Source organism: Pelecanus crispus, chromosome 3, assembly GCF_030463565.1.
Source record: "Pelecanus crispus isolate bPelCri1 chromosome 3, bPelCri1.pri, whole genome shotgun sequence".
NCBI lineage: Eukaryota > Metazoa > Chordata > Aves > Pelecaniformes > Pelecanidae > Pelecanus > Pelecanus crispus.
In genome coordinates, this window is record NC_134645.1 from 71011938 (window position 1) to 71034619 (window position 22682).

The 22682-nt window shown below is 40.2% G+C and overlaps 1 protein-coding gene across 1 annotated transcript in view; it reads left to right on the forward strand.

Moving 5' to 3' along the window:
• Nucleotides 1-22682, forward strand: part of PTPRK (protein tyrosine phosphatase receptor type K) — a 421483-nt gene that overhangs the window by 80427 nt on the left and 318374 nt on the right. Inside the window, exon 2 of the mRNA XM_075707712.1 lies at nucleotides 7758-7880. Within this exon, the coding sequence (XP_075563827.1) occupies nucleotides 7758-7880 (123 nt within the window). The remainder of the gene's footprint in view (nucleotides 1-7757; nucleotides 7881-22682) is intronic.

Below are 22682 nucleotides of genomic sequence, written 5' to 3' on the forward strand. Positions count from 1 at the left end.
ATCTATATTAGGTACATCTAGTTGTGAATCTTCATGGTCTCCTAAAATGTGGGGTTAGGATAAATGCTGGGATTAATAGTGAGATCTTTCCTTGAAGATTACAGGAAAGGATGTCCACATGAGGCTTCTTGCATTCTTGGTAATTTGGCCCTAATATTTATCATGCTCCCATCTCTCCTTTCTGAAATAAGCTACTACTTTTTATTAATAAGGAATACGGAAGATGGATACAAAGTGAAAAAAATTATGTGTAGGTCGGACTTGACTATGACCTGTTCAGCCTTTTTTTTCTTTTCTTCCCCCCCACCTCCTTATATTGGTTATGGTACTACTTTATGGCTATTGGGCGGTGGGATTAGTTTTTAATGTCATGGTGATTTATGGCATGTAGTGATTTAGGAGTGTTTTTGTCCTCTTCCTTTTCTGAGAAGCTGACATTTATAGGGATATTTAGAGTATTTGACTGTTCTAACAGCAACAACAAAAGCCTTACAATGAAAATAAAATAATGCTAACTTAGGAATAATTGGCCATATTTCCTATTAAGCTGTTTGTGTTTACACTCCATTGGTGCTTTTGGATGAGACTTGGAGTTCCATGTTCAAGTTAATAAGCTAAGAGGATGATTAAAACATACTGATAATGGGAACAAGGATAGAAAATTTTTAAAAGGTATTTGTAGGTAATTGTTTACTTGTCTTTTATTGCTCTTAAATGTAATCAGTCATGGTTTGTGTAATGAATTCTAGTACTACAAAATAAGATACCACTGTAAAGATGATGCATATTCTTAGTATTTAGTATGACTTCTCCCTGTAGTGAAGGAGAATCTGTCATTTTCCTTAAGTGCTGCTGTTTTCATGGTTATCTTATTTTAAAATTAATACCTCTGACCTTCTGCCTTTTAGATGCCATAGGTTAATTAAGGTTATTTCAGAGTTACATTTCAGTAGGTAATACTGAACATAAGCATTTTAACATAAGTCATTAAAATTTATTCTCAAACTGCATTAACAGCAATTCATAGTATATTCTTAATAGGTGTCTGAATGCTCTGCAATCAGTGTGTTTTAAAATTCTCATAACAGAAATAATGTAGTGCCTTTAGAAGATGAAAACATCCTGTGCTTCGACGCATGCTGTGATAGAAACAGGTAAATTAATGTGGTAGGTGGGCGATTTTTAAAAGCAGAACCTGTTCCTGGATGTATGACTGACAAGAGACCTGCTACAGCGCCTTTATACTCTTCAAGCTTTGAATTCACCAATCAGTGTGAGGAGAAAAATTAAATTTTCACAGGACTTTTACCTGACATCCCAGATAAACATAATTTTGTACTGGGTTCTTACCATGGAGCTATCTACTTTGGTAGATTTAGAGCTAGTCATTATGCTTTTACAGCAGGTGGTACAGAAAAATAAAAGCATGCTGTTGAATAAAAGGAGCAGATTGTTCCAACTAGTCATTTGAGCTGGATGAGAAAAGAGTATTTCATTCCTGGTGTGACACCTTCATACATATAAGGCGCAAAGAAACAATTGGTAACTTGAGTCCTGTGTAAGGGAAAAGTTGTGATGACAGAAGTTTGTTGTGTGCCTGTAGTACAACTCTTCTCTCATGCTAGAATTTTTTTCTCCTGTATTGGTGATCTGCTTGTTCTTAGTGGATGAATTTCTGAGCTTACAACCAGCTCCTTAAAATTGAGGAGCGTGAAATTTAAGATGTTATTAGTGTATTTTGCATAACACCAGAAGTAGTTGGATGCAAGAACAGATCTCAGAAATAAACTGTAAAGTTGTGTTCTTTTGACTGTCCTTCTGTACATGCCATTCTATGGCTGAAAAGAATCTTTTGCAATTCTGATAGGTTACAGAAATCGGTAATGAAGAACACTTCTAAAATCAATTTGTTTCAGAAACCTAGTCAGGTACTCCAATTTCCCTTCTCTCTACCCTGCCGTAAATCCACAAGACACAGTTTTCTTTTTATTGCTTTTCCTTATTAGCTTCTGAAACTTAGTGCCAGATTTTGGTGAGAAGGTACTTGGGAGTTCTAGCGGATAGCTGTTGTTATTATAGGAGAGTTAAAAATAAGTGCCTTGTTTCTGTTGTGGCATATAATTGGTTATACTGATTTTTTTTTTTCTTTATTTTTAATTCTGTAGAAAGTGTGACACGAGACAAAGAAATATATTCTTTCTTGGATTTAGCAAAGTGGAAAAATCCGTTCAGCTCTTCTTTCCTGGGTTGGTATGAAAAGATGTAGGATAAATCAAAATCACAGAGCAGTGTCAGCTGCTCCCTTCTCCAACCCCTGATGCTAAAGGTCATCTTTTTTTAATAAAGATGGTATGAAGCATGGCCAGTAAATGTGTGTTATTCTTCAGCTAATTTTATCAATAGGTATTTAATTTATCGCTATTTAGTATTTTTCTGAATGTTTTGAATTGTTTTTTTTACTATCACTTTTCTGAGTGTATTTTAAAGGGCACTGGACTTGTTAAGGTCTAATTAAATATGAAAACTGACATACAGAATTTTCAGGTGATATGTGGGAATAGTTTCTTTTACCTAGAAGTCAGTAGATCTCCAGCATCTCTATAATGCCATTCATAATAAAAGTTATGGGTATCTTAAATTTTGTGTGATATTGGTATGCAACCGGCTGTTTCTATTCTAAATAGTGAAAGTGACATGATCTCTAGGAAGTATTGTGAGAACACTGGAATTATTAGATAAAGATCGTTAGTTCAAAATCTGAATCAGTTTTCCTTTCTGTCCTGAGCTGATGAGCTGGGAGGCCACAGTAAAGTTGTAGTGAACACCTGTTTATCAGTGGGAGTTACTGACACATTCTTTTAGTCTTAAGCTTATTTATAATTTAACCTGGTGGGGAAAAATCCGTTCAGCTCTTCTTTCCTGGGTTGGTATGAAAAGATGTAGGATAAATCAAAATCACAGAGCAGTGTCAGTACTGAGTGTTGCTGCTGCTAAGGAAATATCATGGTAACCTTTTAAAAAAAAAAAAAGTAATTTGTCTTTAAATTCAAGCCTCTTTAAATAGCTTTTTATAGGTGGTGTGTAAACCTTGACTATATGATCTTTACTAAATTTAGATGAATCCTTGGGATTTTAAGATTAATTTTTAAGATTAAATTTAGGTTAATCTTAATGACCTTGTTATTTAGTGGAGCTTTGATTTCTTTTCTGAGAATTCAGTGTGGTTTATTCATATCTTTATAATGAACATTTAAGATTCCTTACCTTTTATAAATGAAAATGGACATGTAGTCAAGGCACTTTTATGAGGCTAGCATGATTTATTACTTGTCTTTTAGAAGGATGTTGAAGAGGACTGTGTGAGACTTCTAAGTGTGTTTAAGCTTCAAGTTAACTTAGTGAAGCTTACGGGAAAAGATAATGGAAGCAGTGAATTGTTGGTTTGCTTGGTTTTTGTGGAAGTTAAATGCTTCCCAAATACTTCCTCAGCAACTGAACGGATTGGATTGACCCGAAATTCAGTTAGCAGTTTGGCAAAATAACCTTCCAGACTTAAGATTCCTTCTGTTTCCCTAGCTTACGATTCCACTTGTCAATAGGGTGTTTGTTTCAGATTGTCCTACCTGATTTTTCTTTTTGCTAAATTGGTTGTTGATGCTTTCTTGTTGGCTGCTGCCACCACCGGAGATCCAGCAAGCCACGGCTCTGGTTGGTGCTGCCCCGCAGCAGAGCATGCTGCTTGTCACCGTGCGGCCCTTCTGGGCCACATCATGATGGCAGCGTTGTTTGAAGGGAGAAGATGCTGGCTGCTTTGCATGCCAGTCCCCAAGCCTGTCTCAGGCTGTTGAGGTTGGACCAGTCTGGTGTATTGCTTTGATCTGTACTGCTGCCTTTTTCTGAAGCATGGTATTAGAAATCTAAGGTAAATGTGGGTGTAGGTACTGCAAGAGGTCCAAGAGCATTTGAATGTCAGCGCTGTGTGGTTCCAGCTGGGAGACTGAGCAGAGGCGTGCAAATCACTGTTTGTGGCATGGTGTGCATGTTGGTAGGTATGCACAAATTCCAGTGGTAGGGTAGTATTGAAGAAAAATTGCAGGTTATATACCAGCTTGTAGCTAAAGGAACGTGGTGGTGATACATAAGGGGACAGTGGCTGGTACTGCAGTACCTTTTTATTGAGTTGTGGGGGGAGGTTACAAATGGCTGAGCTGGAAATTTCTAACTGGTCATTTGTAGGATATTAGCAGATTCCTGACAAAATGTTGGACAGCAAATACGAATATGTATTTGAGTTCAGCTGCTGAACTTCACTGGAAGGTACTAAACATTCATCAAGTCCATCCGCCTTCTTCCCTGAACAGTGCTGTCACATTATTGTGGAGAGTGGCCCAGTAGCTGAGTTAGGGTACTAACAAGTCCTGACCTATGGTGTACTTCTGTCAGGTGTGTTTTTATGTTTGAGTGGTTAAAGATTGATACAGTTTTGAGCAAGTGACTGGAAACAAAATAGATTACTGCAGGTTTCAGCCACCCATCGTCTCTTCTCCTCGTGTTTTCCACACAGCATGTTACGCTAGGTTTGTCCCTAAGTACCCAGAGTTACTGAAATAGCGCACAGGCAGTTGACTGTTAAAACGGAGAAGGGGAGATCCAAATTTGCTCATGCTTTAAGTCATAAGGAGTAGTCAGCAGGGGGTTTAAAATGCTTAGTCTGTCTCATCGAGTTGTACTGCATAAAACTCTACAGCACTGGCTTTTACTTTACTTGCCTTGAAATGTCATGATCTGTTGGTGAGAGGAGGAGGTGTGCTCCATGACAGGAAGCCATTGGTTTAGGCGGTTGTTATATGGTGGTTTTGTAGTGGGTTGATAATCCGTCCTCATAAAACTTTGTTCGCATGCACGTCATGAATGGACATTTGCTTGTTCTGTGCAGTGATATGCTACACACAAGGAGGTTTGGATTGCTTGCCGTGTATTAACAGGCATGTTGTTATTGCTAATCAGAACCCTGATAACTAAAATTAATAGTGGGCACAAAGATGAGCAATTAAGGACATTCATCTTCCAAATGAGTCTACAAGATTCATTGGTAGTTTAAATTTATATACTGAGGGCACTTAAACCATTGAAAAGGGTAATGGGGGCCCTGCAGGCATGTGCTTTAAAGCCATATGTCATTTTGGTGCTGGGACAGCAGACAGTGATAACTTCCCTTTAAGGGAAACTGCTATTCATTTATCAATTAAATGTCGAAGGAAATGTACGTTTTTGCTGTAGAGTGATCATAGCAGTGTATTGTAAGTTAAATCAAAGACCAAGATTTATGTTCTAAGCCTTTCTGGCTTTATCATGATAGATGTTAATTAGAAAAGTCTCTTGGTGGTAATAGGGCATTGGAGTTGGGACTTTTAAAGGCATAAATGTTTCTTTGATGCACAAATATTTCTATTCTTGTGCCTTGCAGTCTTTGACAGTAACACTGATGTAGTAACTTAGTACTGAGTATGATATGTTGGGACTTTTGTGCTGTTGTTGCTGTGCTTATGTTGTCACAGGGTAACATCTGAGAAGGTTTTGCTAACACGGAGCTGAATGTAAAGTTTTAAGGTTTTATGGTACAAGGATGCAGAACTGTGGGAATTACTTGAGTTGTCTCTGATTGAAGATGAAACATAATCTCAGTTTGGGACACAGTCTGGATTTTCTAATGAAAATTGGTAAAAGGGACTTCCCCAAATATTAACACTGTTTTTGCAAACTCTCTGCCTGTTATGTGATATTTGAATACTCCATTTGGGTAGGTAAAATTTTTTTTATCCTCAATTTGGTGACATATGTGCCATTCCTCCTTTCCTTATTCTCTGGCCAGTCCTAGTTCCAGGCCATGTACATCCTGTACAGAGGGCAGAAATGAGCACAGACTGTAGTTCTTTAGATTGGATATTAGGAAAAATTTCCTCACAGAAAGAGTAGTCAAGCATTGGAACAGGCTGCCCAGAGAGGTGGTGGAGTCACCATCCCTGGAAGTGTTCAACAAACGGGTAGATGTGGCACTCTGGGACATGGTTTAGTGGGCATGGTGGTGTTGGGTTGATGGTTGGAATGGTGATCTTAGAGGTCCTTTCCAATCTTAATGATTCCTAGTTTTTACTTTCATTATAAATGATCCAGCCACCAAGCCAGGAGGTGTGGGGTTGCTACTCTACCCTGAATTGTTTTAGTGGTGGACTTGGTAGTGTTAGGTTAATGGTTGGACTTGATGATCTTAAAGGTCTTTTCCAATCTAAATGATTCTGTGATTCTTCGTGGTCCTCATTCTCCCCCTTTCCTACCTCCAGCCCATTCTCCTCTGGGGTGTAGTGTGGGCTGGTGAGAGCCTGGCAGACATGGGAGGGTGTTTGCTGTTGATGGAGTGATGGTGACTCATTGTACAGTGACACTAGGCTTTACCATAATAAGGATTATTTTGTTTGTTCTTGGGACCTGCAGTACTTCTCCCATATTTCGTATTCAGAAGTCAGACAATGAAATCATCATAAATGCTCCTGTTACTCTAGAGGTGTCTTCTTGAGAAGAGGAATTTTTGTTGTAATGACGGTTTTTGGTGGGATTGATATGCCCTAACTACTGAGGACAGGGAGGAGAGGATGCCAGGAGTATCTCCCCTGATTTCCAGGAGTTGTTTCTAATCTAATTCTTCAGTTCTTATATAACTTCTTTTCTGGATTAAAAAATACTATCTAAATAAAGATGAATGCACCGTGTTTTCTCTTTCACTCTCTCCTGGTCATGCCTTTTATTTTTGAGCAGTTGGAGCAAACCTAAGGACTGTGTACCATGAATGGAGAGAACTGATACTGCAGATTTGTATGTGTGACATCTGTATTTTCTTGTGTTTACGCTCTACTTTTTCTTCGACCAGGCTCTTTTTATTCCTTTACTACCTCTGGCTCAAACCTTGATCTCTTCCTATGATCATCATGTTTTCTCTTTTCTCCAGACTACTTAATTGCCTTGAGTGAAGAATGTAATAAAAAACTTACTGAATGAGACAGGACAGACATCATGTTACACAGGAATTTTTGGTGCCCCCCTTCACATTTCTTCCCTCCTTCTTTCTCCCTGTCACTTCTCCTCAAAACTTTTGTCGTAAGGTTTTCATATCCGTTGTTTGTGTGACCCTGAAAAAGCGCCTTTAATTTGTGTTCTGTTATGCTAGATTGATTTAATAAAGCAAGATTATCCAATTCATTCTGCAGCAATTATTTAATTTCTAAGTAATTTTAATTATTTCATCTGACTGCTTTTGTTTTGGGCACACTATTTATCCTCGTTGTCAGTGTTTGGACTACTTATGCTTTCAGTGCATTGGAGTTGTTGATTTATACCTTTAGTTTTCAAACCTAGTCCATTGTTTTCTGTTTTCCCCGTTGTTTTGGATAGCCTGTTGCTTTTTGTCATGCAGATGCTGGGCCAGGTTTCAGTCGGGCTCAGTGATGCAGCCTGTGATCTCCTGCTCTGACAGAAGGTGCTCTTGGGGAAAATTGGTTGTGTGAAGCAGAGACATTTTAAAAAGAGAGAGGAACATTGATGGATGAGCTGCTGGTGGGTTTTAGCTTTGTGCAGGCAAGCCTGTGAATGGTGCCACAGGCTGTGTGGGCTCCGTAGCTGTGGTGTGCCCAGGAGGAACACCTCTGCTTGACTCTTGGAAAATCTCTGCTTTTAAATAAACTAATAACAAGTTTCTTCCCTAGGGGGATGTACTTTCGATGATGGTCCTGGACCCTGTGACTACCACCAAGACTTGTATGATGACTTCGATTGGGTACATGTCAGTGCTCAAGAGCCTCACTATTTGCCACCTGAGATGCCTCAAGGTGAGACCCCCTGCCGTGATACTGAAGGGATAAGTTTCTCTATTAAGAAACTCAGAGCCTCACGGAATATGGCCTCAAGGCCATACTCTGTGATCTTCACTTTAAAATTGACAATGGAGGTAATAAAAAGAAACAAAAATAATAAATGTAACAATCTTGGTAACTGAGAAACCTTCTTAGATCAAATCCCCCTTTAAAGTTGTGGGGCATAGGGAAGGGAGAAAGGAAGTCATAACTTCTTCTTTATTATGCACGGAATTCCTGTTGACTCCTGGTGAAATTCTGTCTCTTAAATGACAGCTAATATATCGATTGAATTATTCAGGTATGCATTAGAACAAATGGTGGGAAAAAAGGATACATGCAAAACCCCATACACTGATTCCTTCCCTCTTCTCCCCTCAACCACTCATCATCTAAAGGTAATCAGAAAAGCTTTGATTTATGGAAATATTGCTGCTGTTAATTACTATTTAGGACAGGTAATGAATAACTGAAGAGGTACAGCCTACATGACCTTGCCTGCTCACCTTTGATGAACAGCTTAATCGGCGCTTCCCAGACAGCATGCTATGCTGAGAAAATGAAAGCATTTGAAATTCAGCTACATTTTCCAATTAATAGTACATAAGTAATTAATCATGCAGAGGAGGAAAAAAGGTCATGGCTATTTTATTTGTATCTAAAAGGTTTCATGAAGTGAGGTATGTGTGGAGAAGGAGTGGGAAATGCTGCCATACAGAAGGAACCTAACTTCTGCACCATTCCTTTCCCTGCTTTTTATATATTGTTGTGCATTATTAATGGTGGTTAGTGTATGTAATTTTACTTCTTAAGTGCTAACTAGCTGGGTTCCCCCTGCTTTGGAGTCACTGATATGAGAAGCTGTTACTACGCCCCATATCTTACAAATAGGTTAATTAAGCAACACTTTATTTAATGGACTACTTGGTGTTTCAACTTTGCATATGGAAGAGTAAATTTAAGCCCTGAAGCATCAGCATTCATGATGCTGATGGCCTTGTATTAACAAATTCAAAATAATATCTCCCCTAGGAAGGCAGAAATTGGTTACTTTTCAGTTTGCGTTTTTCAGAGTCTTCGTGGTTTGTTAAAATAGTGGAGGTATTTTAATTGTGGTGGAAGCACCATTTTGTAAAAAAATTTGGTATTCTCAGACTTCAGGTGCACCTTGTGTAGGAAGAAAGATATTTGAGGAATTTTATTTTGAACAAATTTAAATTACAAGATAGCTTCTTCTTGCTTCTCCCAAATACCATACCTGTCATCCTTAGGCAGTTTTCAGAGTTAAATAACACAGTGCTCTCTGACTTTGGCACCTGATTTCTGTTCAGTTCTGCTACACATCCTTTTCCTCTGAGTGTAGCATGTAGCCTGTTCTAGGAGGAAGTTCTTTTTCACACCTGTATGTGGAATTGTGGCTGCTCAATAAAATCTAGCAGAATAAATGAATGTTTCAGAGATAGTCCAAAACAGATACAGAAGTAGTTCTGGGTTTTTTGTGGTTTTTGTTTGTTTGGTTGGTTGGGTTTTTTTTCCCCTCTTCCTTCCTCTGGTTAGAATTGTTTGGTAACTGAGATCCAGACTGAAAGTGAGCAGTCTCATCTGATGAGCTGCCCTTAAGAAGTTCACAGTCTTCAGATGCTGAAGATCTATGCTGTACTAAATACTTAGCTCTTTTGTGTTTGTAATAGCATGATTTTAAATTAAGTCTAAGAATGTAACACGGCTCTAAAATGAGCGATGAATTCCTCCAGTGGGTCTGCAGGAAGTGGAGCAGCAAGTGGTTCAAGGAAAAGTAGAAGGGAAATAACTGTGTGCAATCATGTGCTGTGCAGTTTTTTAACATTGCTGACCCTGCCCGATTTACTGTTGAAACTGTAGGTTAGAAAGCAGTCCACTGCTCGTGAAGGAGTTGTCCAAGTGGAATAAGATGTGGCAATGAAGGTATAGGTAAAATTAAACTGCTGGTGTTTTCTTTTTGAAAAATGCTGGGTTTTCTAACCTGTAGAAGCCAGGGATCTTCTAGGGACCAGTCAGCCCATTTTTTCCTATTCATTTAGAGAATGAGAGGAGAGAAGAGGTGCCCAGAACAGCTGAGCAATGGAGAACCTGAAGTGCTAGGGACTGTTTTCTCTCCATCTCTTCTTGGGTTCTGTAATCCTTCAGCTAGGCGCAAAGCTCTTTAATGCATATGTTAACGTCCTTTTTGGAGCCCTTGTCTCTTACATATCTCTGGAATCCAATACAATATCCTGGCCTTGGCCTTAGTAAGGGAAATACGTATTCCAATACAGCTTTGTCTCAAAAGGAGCACTGTTTTACCAGTATGTTAAAAAGATAATACCCTTATGCTGAGTATACGGCTTTCAGAGCTCTAACTTTACTAGATTCACTCAGAACCATTGTAGTTATAAAGGATTATACTCAATTTTCAAATGTCAATTTTTAGTCTTCAGTAGCTTCAGTCTTATTTAAAAAAAAATTGAGAAAGGGACATGTAAAAATAGGAAAAAGGGAAAATTTGACAATTGAGTTAATGTTTTACTTTTAATTCAAGGGACGGTTTAACACAATGTTGTGCTTTTGGAGGAGGATAAATCTTGGGAAATTTCAGACCTAATGGCACGTGCTTTGGACCGCTATGAAAATGTGAAAACTTGTCCTAATGGAAAGCATTTTGCAGGTATAGCAATAGTAAACACTATTGGTAAGGCAAGTGTAATTACCTGTGAGTAATTAATGCAACTTCAGAATTTTTTTATACTGTCCTACATTGTATTTCTCAAACTATGAGCAAAGGCAAAAGCCACTTACCTTCTGTTATGGGAAAAATAAATGCAGTACATAATGATTAAGTTTGAAATAAAGTGAACACTTAGGGCAGGTGCTTGTGTATGGCTTTAAATACAAACTTGTAAATTTTTTGAACTGCAGTTTACAGGATGAAACTTTTGGATTACTTATGAAAACCTTGGAAAACACCTAATGTCCAACATCAGGTTTCTAAGAGCATATAAAAGCGACTGTGCTAGATGAAGCTAAGTGTCTGCTGGTTTTGAGAGTAGCCATTAGCAGTTGCCTAGGGAAGAATACAGAGGTAGGACAAACGAATGATGATTATGCCCTGAATGCTCTCCCAGTTTCTAGCTGTTAGGCATTTTGGAATTTCCTCAACTACAAATGGTCCTTATTCGTGATGTTTTCAATGAATTCATGTGTTTGCCCTGTCAGCTTTGTCTTACTGTCTGTGGGCTCCTTGAAGCCTTCTAGTATTTGCTGTGTCCTGTAACAGAGTGCCAGCTTTTATTACAAGGAAATCATGGGAAGACGCAGCTCTTCTTACTTGTTTTGAACATGCATGTGACTTCTCTTTGATACGTGTTGGCCTCTTGTACAGTAAGTGAGCAAAGCTGATTCCTAATCACCTTCTCAAACCCATTCAGTTTTTTTAAAATACCTGTTAAACAAAATACACACCCTTCTCCTGACATCATTCTAGGTTCAATGGTCCAAGACTATTGAGTTGTTCCTTATGAAGAAATGGTTCCACAAGTGTGGATTTATATTTCGTGTGAGGCAGGGTTGGTAACCAAGGGTTATTTTTGTAGACAAAAATGAAGTCAAAGTATTTACCTGATGGTCTTTGTACCTCTGAAGAAAGGCATATTCTATATGTTGAAGCAAACCCTTTAGAGCATGCATTATGTTTTCAGTTGTGTGATTTTTATACGTTGTACTATACAAGATAGAAATTAGAGAATGCTATTAAGATGAAATCGGCTATGGATTTTTTCCAGTTATTACAGAGGACTGTTCACTGTGTGTGGATAACTTTATTTTCCAGAAGACTTAAAGTAAATAATAATGCTTTCTTATATGACTGGGGATGTGCAAAGGGGTGGTTTTATCCATATTAATAATACATTTACTGATGTTTTTACCCTTACATAGAGAAGATAGTTTATTTACCCTGTTTGGTTTGCCCGTTAAAAGCAGCATTATTCTGAGGCTATGCAGGGTCAGGGCATGAGAGCCTGTAATGGGCTGCGTGACAGGGAGCCACTTAATGAAGGGCTTTTTTAATGTAAGGGCTATTACCCTCCTGGATACAAATGCAATTTGAAGAATGTCTAAATTATAGTGGACAATAGTGACGTGCTGAGATGGACATCTTGGTTCCGATCTCTCAGATGGATAATGTGCCTGGATTGGATATGTGCTAATTTTTTTTAATTAGTTTTCTAAAAGTCTGAGGAAAATAAATTAACAGTAGTGGGGGAAGTCCTCAGTTGCACTTGTCATCTAGCATGACTAAAGGAGAACAGATTAAATCTCTAAAGAGGTTCCTTAATATTAGAGTGTGTTTTGCAAATGCAAACTTTGGTTTTTACAGTGAAGGGTATTGCACAAATCAATTTTTTGCTTTGCAGAAATTACATATGACCTTACATGTTGCCCTGTTTTAAAGAATAAAACTAAATTCACTATGAAAAAATGAAAAGAAACGGAACAGTCCTGAAAAGTGAAACATTACATATTCTGGTTCAGGCTGACGTTTTTGGGTTCCTGGTGGAAGACTGCACAGTTATTTCAGAATGGAGAACATACATGGTGAAAGGCAATGGACATGGGAGGAAGTGTGTTGACAAGTAATCTTGGGCCACGCTTTCATGGTAATTTCTTTGATACGGGTTTTAGGCAGAATGTCTCTGGCTGCTCATTCCTGCATCCCGTCATTCCCAGAGGCATTCTCATGTTGCTGCCTTCTCCCAGTTGCTCTGATGTGCATGTGGTTGTGAACTGGTGTGGACTGAAAATAATAACCTGGAGCGGGAGGGGAAATGCGCAGCATGGGTCAGCGTGTTAACCCAGTTCCTTGTGCAGCTGTAAAAAGAGCTGTTAACGCTGGTGCAGCTGATGAGGACCATGGGAGCTTGTGGCATGGATGGGCACAGGGGTTGTATAAACCTTTGGGGCACCTGAAAGAAATATGAAAATTACACCTTTAGATTTGTGTGCAACTTTAATTTTCCTATACAAATAGTGTTGAGTATTTGTTGTGATCTTGAAGGTCAGTTGTGTGCTATTTAAGTTCTGCCGTGTACAGAAAGGAAATAGCTTTTGTGTCACCTGTGTGACCCAAAATGAATTTCAGCACAGGACCAACGTAAGTGTTTATGAAGTGTATAAATGAGAGAAGGGATCCAGAAGGTCATGAAATTTGTGTTTTAATATAGATTTCATATGAATGTGGCTCAGGAAGGAAAGCTGTAGTGTAGAGGTCATATAGATGAGACTTTTGGCCTTTTACTTCACTTTAAACCTGAATTTTTCTCATGTAGAAATGAAACCACCAACCCATGAATAAATTTAAATTATGTGGATGTGTATAGGTACAGTCAGCCAAAAGTTAACTGGGAAGCAGTGTCTGGTGAGAGCTGCGTGTTTCTTGAGGTGCTGGAAAGCTGAGAGCTCGGTGAGCAGCAGAACTCTTGCCATGTCCTGGGTTCCTGAGCTCTTCCACAGAGACGCTGATCCACACACGATGTACCAACTTGCTGTTTTGCACTACAGAAGGGTGAAGTTCAAACAGAATGCTTTCTGGGTCTCTTTATTCTAAGAGACAGGCTAACAAAGTTTACCAGTCCACTGAGCAGTTGAGAACTGACTTTTCAAGGTTTTACTGCTGTATGGCTCACATTGCCAGTATAAAGGTAATAGAACAGAGAAACTGTGCGCAGGGGAATTTATTGACTAGTTCGTGGATTGGCAAATGCAATTCAGGAAGGCAGTGGTTTTAAACTTTGATCATTTAAAGCTTATATGGGTCATTACATTATGAAATAAATTGTAAAGGCTTGGATCTGTGTTTGGGGCTGCCAAGACATTCTGGTTGTCTCTCCTCTTTTTACCTTTCTTTATGTGATGGCATAGATATGTTTTATTTAAGGTGACTGAGAGAATTTTTTTTCTTCCTTACATACTTTGGTCTTCACACGCTTCATACACTCCCAAAAGTTGACTGCTGCTTGTTTCCTGTTTAACTTGTCAATATACTACAGAGCTGAATATATTTGAAGTACTTCCTTGATCAGAAAAACATATTTTACTGCTTTTCTTACTCAGTAAGCCTTGCGGTTGCTTTCTGTCTTACTTGTTAGTAGGATCTTTAACAGAGAGAAGCCTACCTTGTTAGTGCAGCGCAATTAATGTCTACCTAAAGAACACCTGTAAACATCCTGATCCTATTTGGCTTGCTCAGTACAGTGCATTAATCAATCTATTGACTAATTCCAAGGGTTCCCTGTTGTTCGCAAGCACACTTCACTTGGTATAAAGTGAAGAGAGAAGGGGCGCAGGGAAGGCTTTATAGATAATGCACAGTGTAGCAGTGCTTTTGTACATTTAGATAAGCCATTTTTTAAATCAGGAAATTTAGGTGCGGGATTAGGACAAGTAAGGTTTTTGTAGTAATAGAAATGACTTTCACATATGAGTAACATCTGTGTGTTGGTTTTTCATTCATTGACACAGATGGATTTATTCTCTTTCCTTTGGGCAGTGAAAGACAGAACATTTAAAAAAAAAAGATTACTTGCTGTATTTGCACAAAATATACTTCACCTTCAAGGCCAGCTGCTACATCTGTTTATGTGGAGTGATATTTGGTAGGTTGTGTCTTCCCCCCTTTAAAGTTATAGTACTATTTTGTTCAGCCATGCCTCTTCCATCCAATGTGGATTTCCAAAAAGCTCATTTGTTCTTGAAAGCTTATCGTTTTACTTGCTTGTATATGTTGAATGAGTGTATTTTACTGGTATCAACAAAGTTTTAGAAAATCTGTCAGATTGTTATTTTGAGTGTAGCGCAACCAAACTCCAGTGAAAGCTATACAATATGCTGCCTTCTGAGAAACTGTTCTTTCTCTTTCTTCGTTTCTCCCTTTTTTTTCTTTTCCTAGTTTGGTTTTTGAAGAATATTATTTTATTTCTCTGAATCTGGAGTATAAATTGAAGCAAGGGGAGAAATCTGTTTGCTGCAGATAGAGTTCCAAAGTAGTTAAACTTGAGCAAATCTACCTTTGCCATGCTGGTACCAAAAATTACTAAAATTACTATGTGCCGGTGGTATCACAGCATTCGTGATAGTATTCTACTGCATGACGCAGCTTTCTAGCTTCTGATATCTGTGTTGTGAGAAGCACAATGGCATTGGCCATCACTGCAGCACTGTCAGGGTGGGGAGAAACGACCAGTTCTGGTCAACTCTTACCACTGTTAATCAGGAGTCCGGGCTGTAAGTGGAAGTGTTTTGTTGCTTGTATCCAGTCAGTTGCTGCCTGGGGAACTGTGGATATCAGTAAGAGGTGTTACCTGAAGCTGCTATTTTGGTAGCATTGTGAAGGGTGAACAAAAAGCAAAATGGTACCGTGCTAGCCTTTCAGAGTTGCAGGGAAAACAGAGTTTAAATAGCACCTTCGTAGCTTGGAAGGTGTTCCACATTATTTGAGGCATTTAGTGTTCAGAGTGTGCAAGGCTGGAAGCCTGAAGCACAGCTGAGGAGTAGCGCTTTTTTGATTTCTCACTGCTTCTCTGCATGGAGAAGAGCAAGACAGCCCTGCTTTTGACTACTGTATCTGCCTGTTGTGCCATTGTCCTACCCTTTTTTCTCTCTCAGCCCACTTGTGTATATATATGTGCTTTTTTTTTTGCTTTTTTTTTTTCCTCCTGAAGTTAACAGTAGTTTGCCTTGTCTTCAAATTTTTTGGCTATCTTGTGTAGTGGAGGGGCAGACCTGAGCTAACATACTGCTGCTTCTCACGTGGCTTCGTCTGGCTCAGAGCATGGCACAGCTCACTCCTGTCTGCAGAGCATGGTGTGGGCTCAGCACATCTAGTGGTTTTTGTACCCTCTGTTTGGCACCCTTTGGCTGGATGCTTTCATGGAAAAGATAAAAAAAAATTATTTTGTGTTTACGTGGCTGCTTCAATTTGCTGTAAGTGTAGGTGGCCTTCCCATCCCTGCCCAGGTTTCTGGCTGCTCCTATTCTTTAGCTTTGACATTTCTGTAGGTTGCCCTGACTGGAAACCTTATTGCTCTGCTTTCCACTCCCACTCACCTGTGTGCAATTTTTAGCAGTTCAATGAGTGCCAGATTCAAGCAACAATATAACTACAGGCTCTCCTGTCGGAGATGTAGAAGAAGCCAGGTTAGAAGTAGGGGAAAGTAGTAAAGTAATTTTACTACTTAGAAAAGGGAAGATAAAAACTGGGCCTGGGAACTATTTTGGGGGAAGGAGTAAAGGAATAACACAATGATGTATGAAAAAGAATCGTGTTAAGAAAAGATGGAAAAAAGCCCTATAATAGAACGAATAATGTACAGTGGCTGCTAAAGCAGATTATTCTTTCTGAGGCACTAAGCTGCAGAAATATCACGTACAGGGAGCGGTCAAGGTGCTGTAGTAACCCACTGTGCATGGGTACCTCATGATCTGGGAGACTATCTCCTCTTCTGTGTGCTAACCTCTCACTTCTGTCACATCAGAGACAAAGCCTCTTAGAATTGGAACAGCAAGCTCCTTTGAATTCATGGCAGAGTAAGGACATTCCCAACCCCACTTTTAATACAGGACCTATTGTGCAACTGGAAACTAATATCTGAATTACTTACATATCTATAACCTCAGCAATAACAACCCCAACAATAGAAGAAGCAATGCCTGTAAAAACAAACGAAAAACCTTAAAGTAAGATAAGGTGACATTCAGGAAGCCACATAATAGCAACAAAACAAAGGAAAGTGATGTTTCCTCCACATTTTTTCATGTACAGTGCCTGAAATTTTCCTGTCTACTTAAATATCGATTTCCGAGCTCTAACCCTTTTGCTGCTCAGTATGTAATTTATGTTCCCTTGTTGTGCTTTTGCTACAAGCCCTTGCTGATGCAGCAATCATCGATGTTTTTTAATAGTGACTAAAGCTGTGGTAATAATAAAACTATCTTATTTTACAGAACAGTTTTTGAATCAACTGAGAAGATTTAAACTTTTTTTCTTGCGTTATGGTGAACTAATGAAAAAAACTTATTCAGGAAACAGTGAGATTTTTAATTTGGGCTTTTCTATCATTACTTGACATGCCAGGAGGACAAGATGTCATCCAAAGGGACCTGGGCAAGCCGGAGAGGTGGGCCTGTGTGAACCTCATGAGGTTCAACAAGGCCAAGTGCAAGGTCCTGCACCTGGGATGGGGCAACCCCCAGTATCAGTACAGGTTGGGGGATGAAGAGATTGAGAGCAGCCCTGCGGAGAAGGACTTGGGGGTACTGGTGGATGAAAAGCTGGACATGAGCCAATAATGTGCGCTTGCAGCCCAGAAAGTCAACTGTATCCTGGGTTGCATCAAAAGAAGCGTGGCCAGCAGGTCGAGGGAGGTGATTCTGCCCCTCTCCTCTGCTCTGGTGAGACCCCACCTGGAGTACTGTGTCCAGCTCTGGGGCTCTCAGCACAAGAAGGACATGGACCTGCTGGAGAGGGTCCAGAGGAGGGCCACAAAAATGATCCGAGGGCTGGAGCACCTCTCCTACAAGGCCAGGCTGAGAGAGTTGGGATTGTTCAGCCTGGAGAAGAGAAGGCTGCGAGGAGACCTTATTGTGGCCTTCCAGTACTTAAAGGGGGACTATAGGAAAGATGGGGAGAATCTTTTTAGCAAGGCCTGTTGTGACAGGACAAGGAATAATGGATTTAAACTAAAGAATAGATTTAGACTACACATAAGAAAGAAATTTTTACAGTGAGGGTGGTTGAGCACTGGAACAGGTTGCCTAGAGAGGTAGTGGAGGCCCCATCCCTAGAAACATTGAAGGTCAGGTTGGATGGGGCTCTGAGCACCCTGATCTGGTTAAAGCTGTCCCTGCTCACTGCAGGGGGGTTGGGCTAGATGACCTCTAAAGGTCCCTTCCAACCCAAAGCATTCTATGATTCTATGATACTTATACAGATAATTGTTCAAATTGCTGTTATCAAGCTAATTATGATCAGTAAGGCTTGTTTCATCCCTCCCCCCCCCCCCCCCCCACCCCCCACCCCATCCTTGCTGGGAATATTTTGTTCCCTTTCCCACCTCTCTATGTAGAGATACTTTGAAAAGGCAAATCCTTCATACTGGGGGTCACACAAACCTATCATTTGCAAGTATGTAGGCTGTGAAGAGGCAATTGCTTAGGTGGATATGTTAGAGAAGGAGCAGGTTTATGTCCAGTATGGGAACAGATTCAGTTGTGCTGCTTTGCCTCATATGTGATGTTTGTGTTGGTTTCTGGATCTTGTTTAATTGCCACAGATAGAGCAACATCTGAAGCTGTCTTCCTTTGTTCTTATCTCCTCCTGGACTTGAAAGTGCAACCTTCTTTAAATAAGTTTTAGTGTAGATTATAGAATATTATTCAGAAATTAAATCTATGAAGCACATGACCTGCTACAAAAAAATATTACTCTTATGCAGTGCAGTTTTTCATTCCAAAATGTGTTGCTTCTGTCCAAAGGTGGGTGGATTTTAATCAGATTTAAACTGTAGTTAAAATTAGCAAGCAAGAAAACTTGAATTAGATCATACATTTTTAACTTTGATTTGCATTTTACATAGTGTCTATTTTGCAGGGAAGAAAAAACCCCCGTTTTTCCCCCTCGTACCCTCCCTCTTAAAAGACTCTTGTTTCCTTCAAGAAGCCATTCACCAGAGCTGTCAGCCACGTCACAGGCTCAGATGGCCGAGCTATCAAAAGTTTCGTGGCCCTCTGGTGAGGGTGATGTCTGTGTTTTGTTAATACTTGGTGAGAAGCTGAGTTTTCTTGGATGTGTTTGAAACCCCAAACTCCTCCTTTCCTAAGGGGGTACGAATGGAAGTACATGTTGCAGGGAGGACCAGCACTTGCATCTGTCCAAAGAGAGATGACAGGTGTTTTATGGGGCAGCCAATGTGTGATTTGGGAAGGCATATGCACCTCTTCCCATCCTCTCTTTTCAGCTGGTATACTCGCAGTGTCACTTTGGTTTACTCCCACTTCTATGCAAGAGTTTGAGCCCTTTTTCTTATAGACATCGCACACACACTGGTTTCTTCAGGGCGTGTTGCTGGAGCAAGCCATCAAGTTCCTTCTGAGAAAAAAACCTGTGTCTTAGTGCTGAGAGCTCTCTTGGGATGTTTAGGTAGTGGCCATGTTGCATCAAGTTTACTGCTCCACAAATTGGGCAATCTTCTAATGCTATCGCAGCTGTGCTTGTGTCCCAAAGTGTCCCCTCACGTCCTGCAGTTTACAATACATGTGTTATGCCTGAGGTGGTATACTATAAATGCATCTTTTGGGTGGATGCAGAATATCCCTTTTATTATTTCCGATAGATGCCATGTGGATAGCTGTTTTCAGCAGGACTCCAGAAGAGAGCTGGGCCAGGTATGATGACGTGTAGGTGTGAGCCAGGTATGAGCCTGTCTTCTCCAGAGGATGATGAACCTGGCCTACATGGACAAAGCTAGCTATCACCAGTTAGCTCAGAGGCTAAGGCTCACTCCCTATGCCATCCACAATGGCAGGATAGACACAGAGATACACTACCCAGGTCAAGTTCTCCAAGTATAAGCGGAAAGAACAGAGGTTCCTGGCAGGTCTTGAAATAAACTGATTGTACCAGAGTCTGTGCATCAGTGGAAAAGTATACAGAAGACAAATATCCTACCAGACAGCTATGAAAATGCCAGTCTGCATTTTCACTGAACATTTTAAACCGGCCCTACCAGATTTGGTGGGGGAGGGAGCCTGGTATCAGGACCCTACTTTGTCTAGGGAGGTATAATTAAGAAATACTCTGGACTAATAAAAGCACAAGGGTGGGATTCCTTTCCTTTTTTGCTATTTTCTTCTTTTTTTGGTGCACTTCTGGTTTTGCTCTTTATTTCACGAAGATGCATTTAGCTCTTATTTTGTTTCAGAGGGAGTGGCTTTTAAAGCTCTCAGTCCATTCTACAGTATAACATCACAGCTTCAGAAAAAAAATGGATAAAAGTGCAGAACTTATAGGTACACTGCAAGTGTATTGCACAGCACTGGGAAGATGTGCTCGTGTTCATGCATCTAATACATTGTGGAACCATGTATGCACCAAAATGGTGATTAACGAGGGATTTCTGAGTGCTTTGTCAATGCTTCAGTATTTTGCGGTTTAAAAAAACCACAATAAAACCAAATAAAACCTTCCTCCTCTTCTTTTGTCTTTCTAAAGAGCAGCTGTCAGGATATAACAGCTATTTACTCTATTTCGGATCAAACCATTTTTAACTCCCTTGAGGAAGAAAACCTAGCCACGTATAAACATGAAGCAGACATACTGTATTATTTTAGAGAAAGTCAACAAACAGTATGAACTAAGCATTTCTGTTGTGCTCTTAGTTTTTCTTAACTGATTCCCATGAATGAAGGATCAGCAGACGTGTGGAATTCAAACAGAAGAAACTGTTGTCATGGACTTTTCCTCTTTGGTGTAGCTGATGTCTGCTGTCCCAGCCTTTACCTTCCATCGGCTTCTCCCACTATGTGTGTGTTTGTGACAGGCTTATGGATTGCTTTGAGATCTCCAAACCTGTAGACTTTCTTAAAAGAAATAAAGAAAATATGCAGCTGAGTGACATCTGCAAAGCCAGTAGTGAGTGTCCCTTGCGCAGGCAGTAGTGATGACTTCCAATGCTCTTCGTACCTGTTGGTTACAATGACTTGGAAGCAGGTTGCTTTGGCTCCAGGTTTTGTAGGTGGGCTGTTATCACTTTCCTCCTGACTGGCAGTAACAGCTATGTTTTCTGATTAGACTGCAGTTGCAGGTAGATATTAAGCCAGTGTAAGTTTCCAATTAGGCTGCAGCTTCACAAGTCACAGTGAGCCAACCCTACTGTTGCAGAAAATGGATTATTCTGCTCCTCTTTACTCCATCTCCTCCCCTGCCTTCATGCTTAAGCTAGCTTCGAGCTAGCTTTACTCATCAGAGCTTACTGAGAGCTGATATATCATTATCCTAGAGAAAATGTTGCTGTTTTTCAGGCTGGCTTAGTGAGTTGAGTTGACTCATGGAAAGGTCTGACAAGTATCAGAGCCAGCAGCACAAGGGAATGAAGGAGCTGGAAGGAGGAGAGGCATAAAAACGAGAGGAGAGGCAGGCAGGGAGTTGTTAGGTCATGCCACCTGTAAGCGCTAAACAGCAGCTTGTGTTTTGATTTTCACGATAAAAATAATCTAATTTCCACCATGTCAGCCCCAAGTTTTTCATTGCATGGACCTGCCAATGCCCTTGTATTGGATCTTGCGTGAAACCACGAGATGAGTCCACTCATATACGCATTCGTGTGTAAGTGCCCTCTCCAAATGTGGAGAGCCTTGTAAGTAGCTTCTTTGGATGTTTCAGTCAGGTATATAGTCCAGACCTCTTGAGTGTATTGATAGCACATTGTTGCAAAACATTCTCCACTGGACTTCATTAAGTGTATAAGGAAGATGAGGTTATCACCAGTGAAAAAGTGTTGGTTACCTAGGAGCAGGTGACTGCACAAAGAGAACTGCTGCATCAAGCAAATGGAGCCTACTCAATGAAAAGGTCGGTGTACCATAGCTTAAAGCAATCATGGGTAAAAGTGTGCAAGGAACTTGTTAGACAAAAAAATCAGATGATTCCCTCTAGAATAAATAAATTTTGCAATCCGATCAGCTGATCTAGTATGAAAAGAAAAAAATCTCCTTAAAATTACCATGTAAATTTACTTATATTTGTATAAAATTCATGTTACTCATCATATACACAATTTCGTTTACATATATAATTTATATTTATATAAAGTTATATTCATGTAATATTCATGTAGAATTTATATAAAGCTTTTGATTAAGGAGAGTGAAAGAAGCAAAGCTACAAAACAGTAGATAGCTTATGGGTAAGGATCAGAGGATAAATCAGCAGAGGTAATATTACAGTGAGCGTCTGCTAAAGCCTGTCAAGAACATGAGATAGACGAAGCCCTCTTTATGCAGCTGGTGAAAGCCTCACAGTCACAGACTGAGAGAGGTGCTACCTTCACAAACAAGAACTGTTGGAGTATGGTTGAGGACAGCCTCAGCTGAAATGACCATGAGACTTGAGTTTAAGATCCTGAGAAGAGTCACCAAGATGAACAGCAGAATTACAGCCTTGGACTTCTGAAGAGTAGATTTTGACCTGTTCAGGGACTTGCTTGGCAGGATCGCATTGGGAGGTGCCCTGAAGTGTAAAGGGGCCCAGGAGAGGTAGTTGATCAAGGACAGCCTCTCAGAGCACAGGGATGGACTGTTGTCTTGTGCAGAAAGTTGAGCGAGCATGGCAGAAAGGCATCTTGGGTGAACATGGTGATTCTGACTGAGCCTGAGCACAAAAAGAAAGTGCACAGAGACAGAAGCAGGGGCAGCCTACTTGGGAGGATATGGAGATGTTGCCTGCTTATGTAGGGATGGAGTCAGGAAAGCCAAAGCTCATCTGGAGTGAAGCTAGCAAGGCAGGTGGGGGACAGCAGGAAAGGTTTTCTCCGTAAGTACTCTGGCAGCAAGAGGGAGGCTAAGGAGATCATGGGCCCATTGTCAAGTGAGATGGGGGACCTAGTGACAAGGGAAAAGTGGATGTACTTGATGCCTTGTTTACCTCAGTTTTCACAGGTAAGGCTTATCCCCAAACCTGGCAGAATCTGTGAGAATGAGGCTGCACCTGCA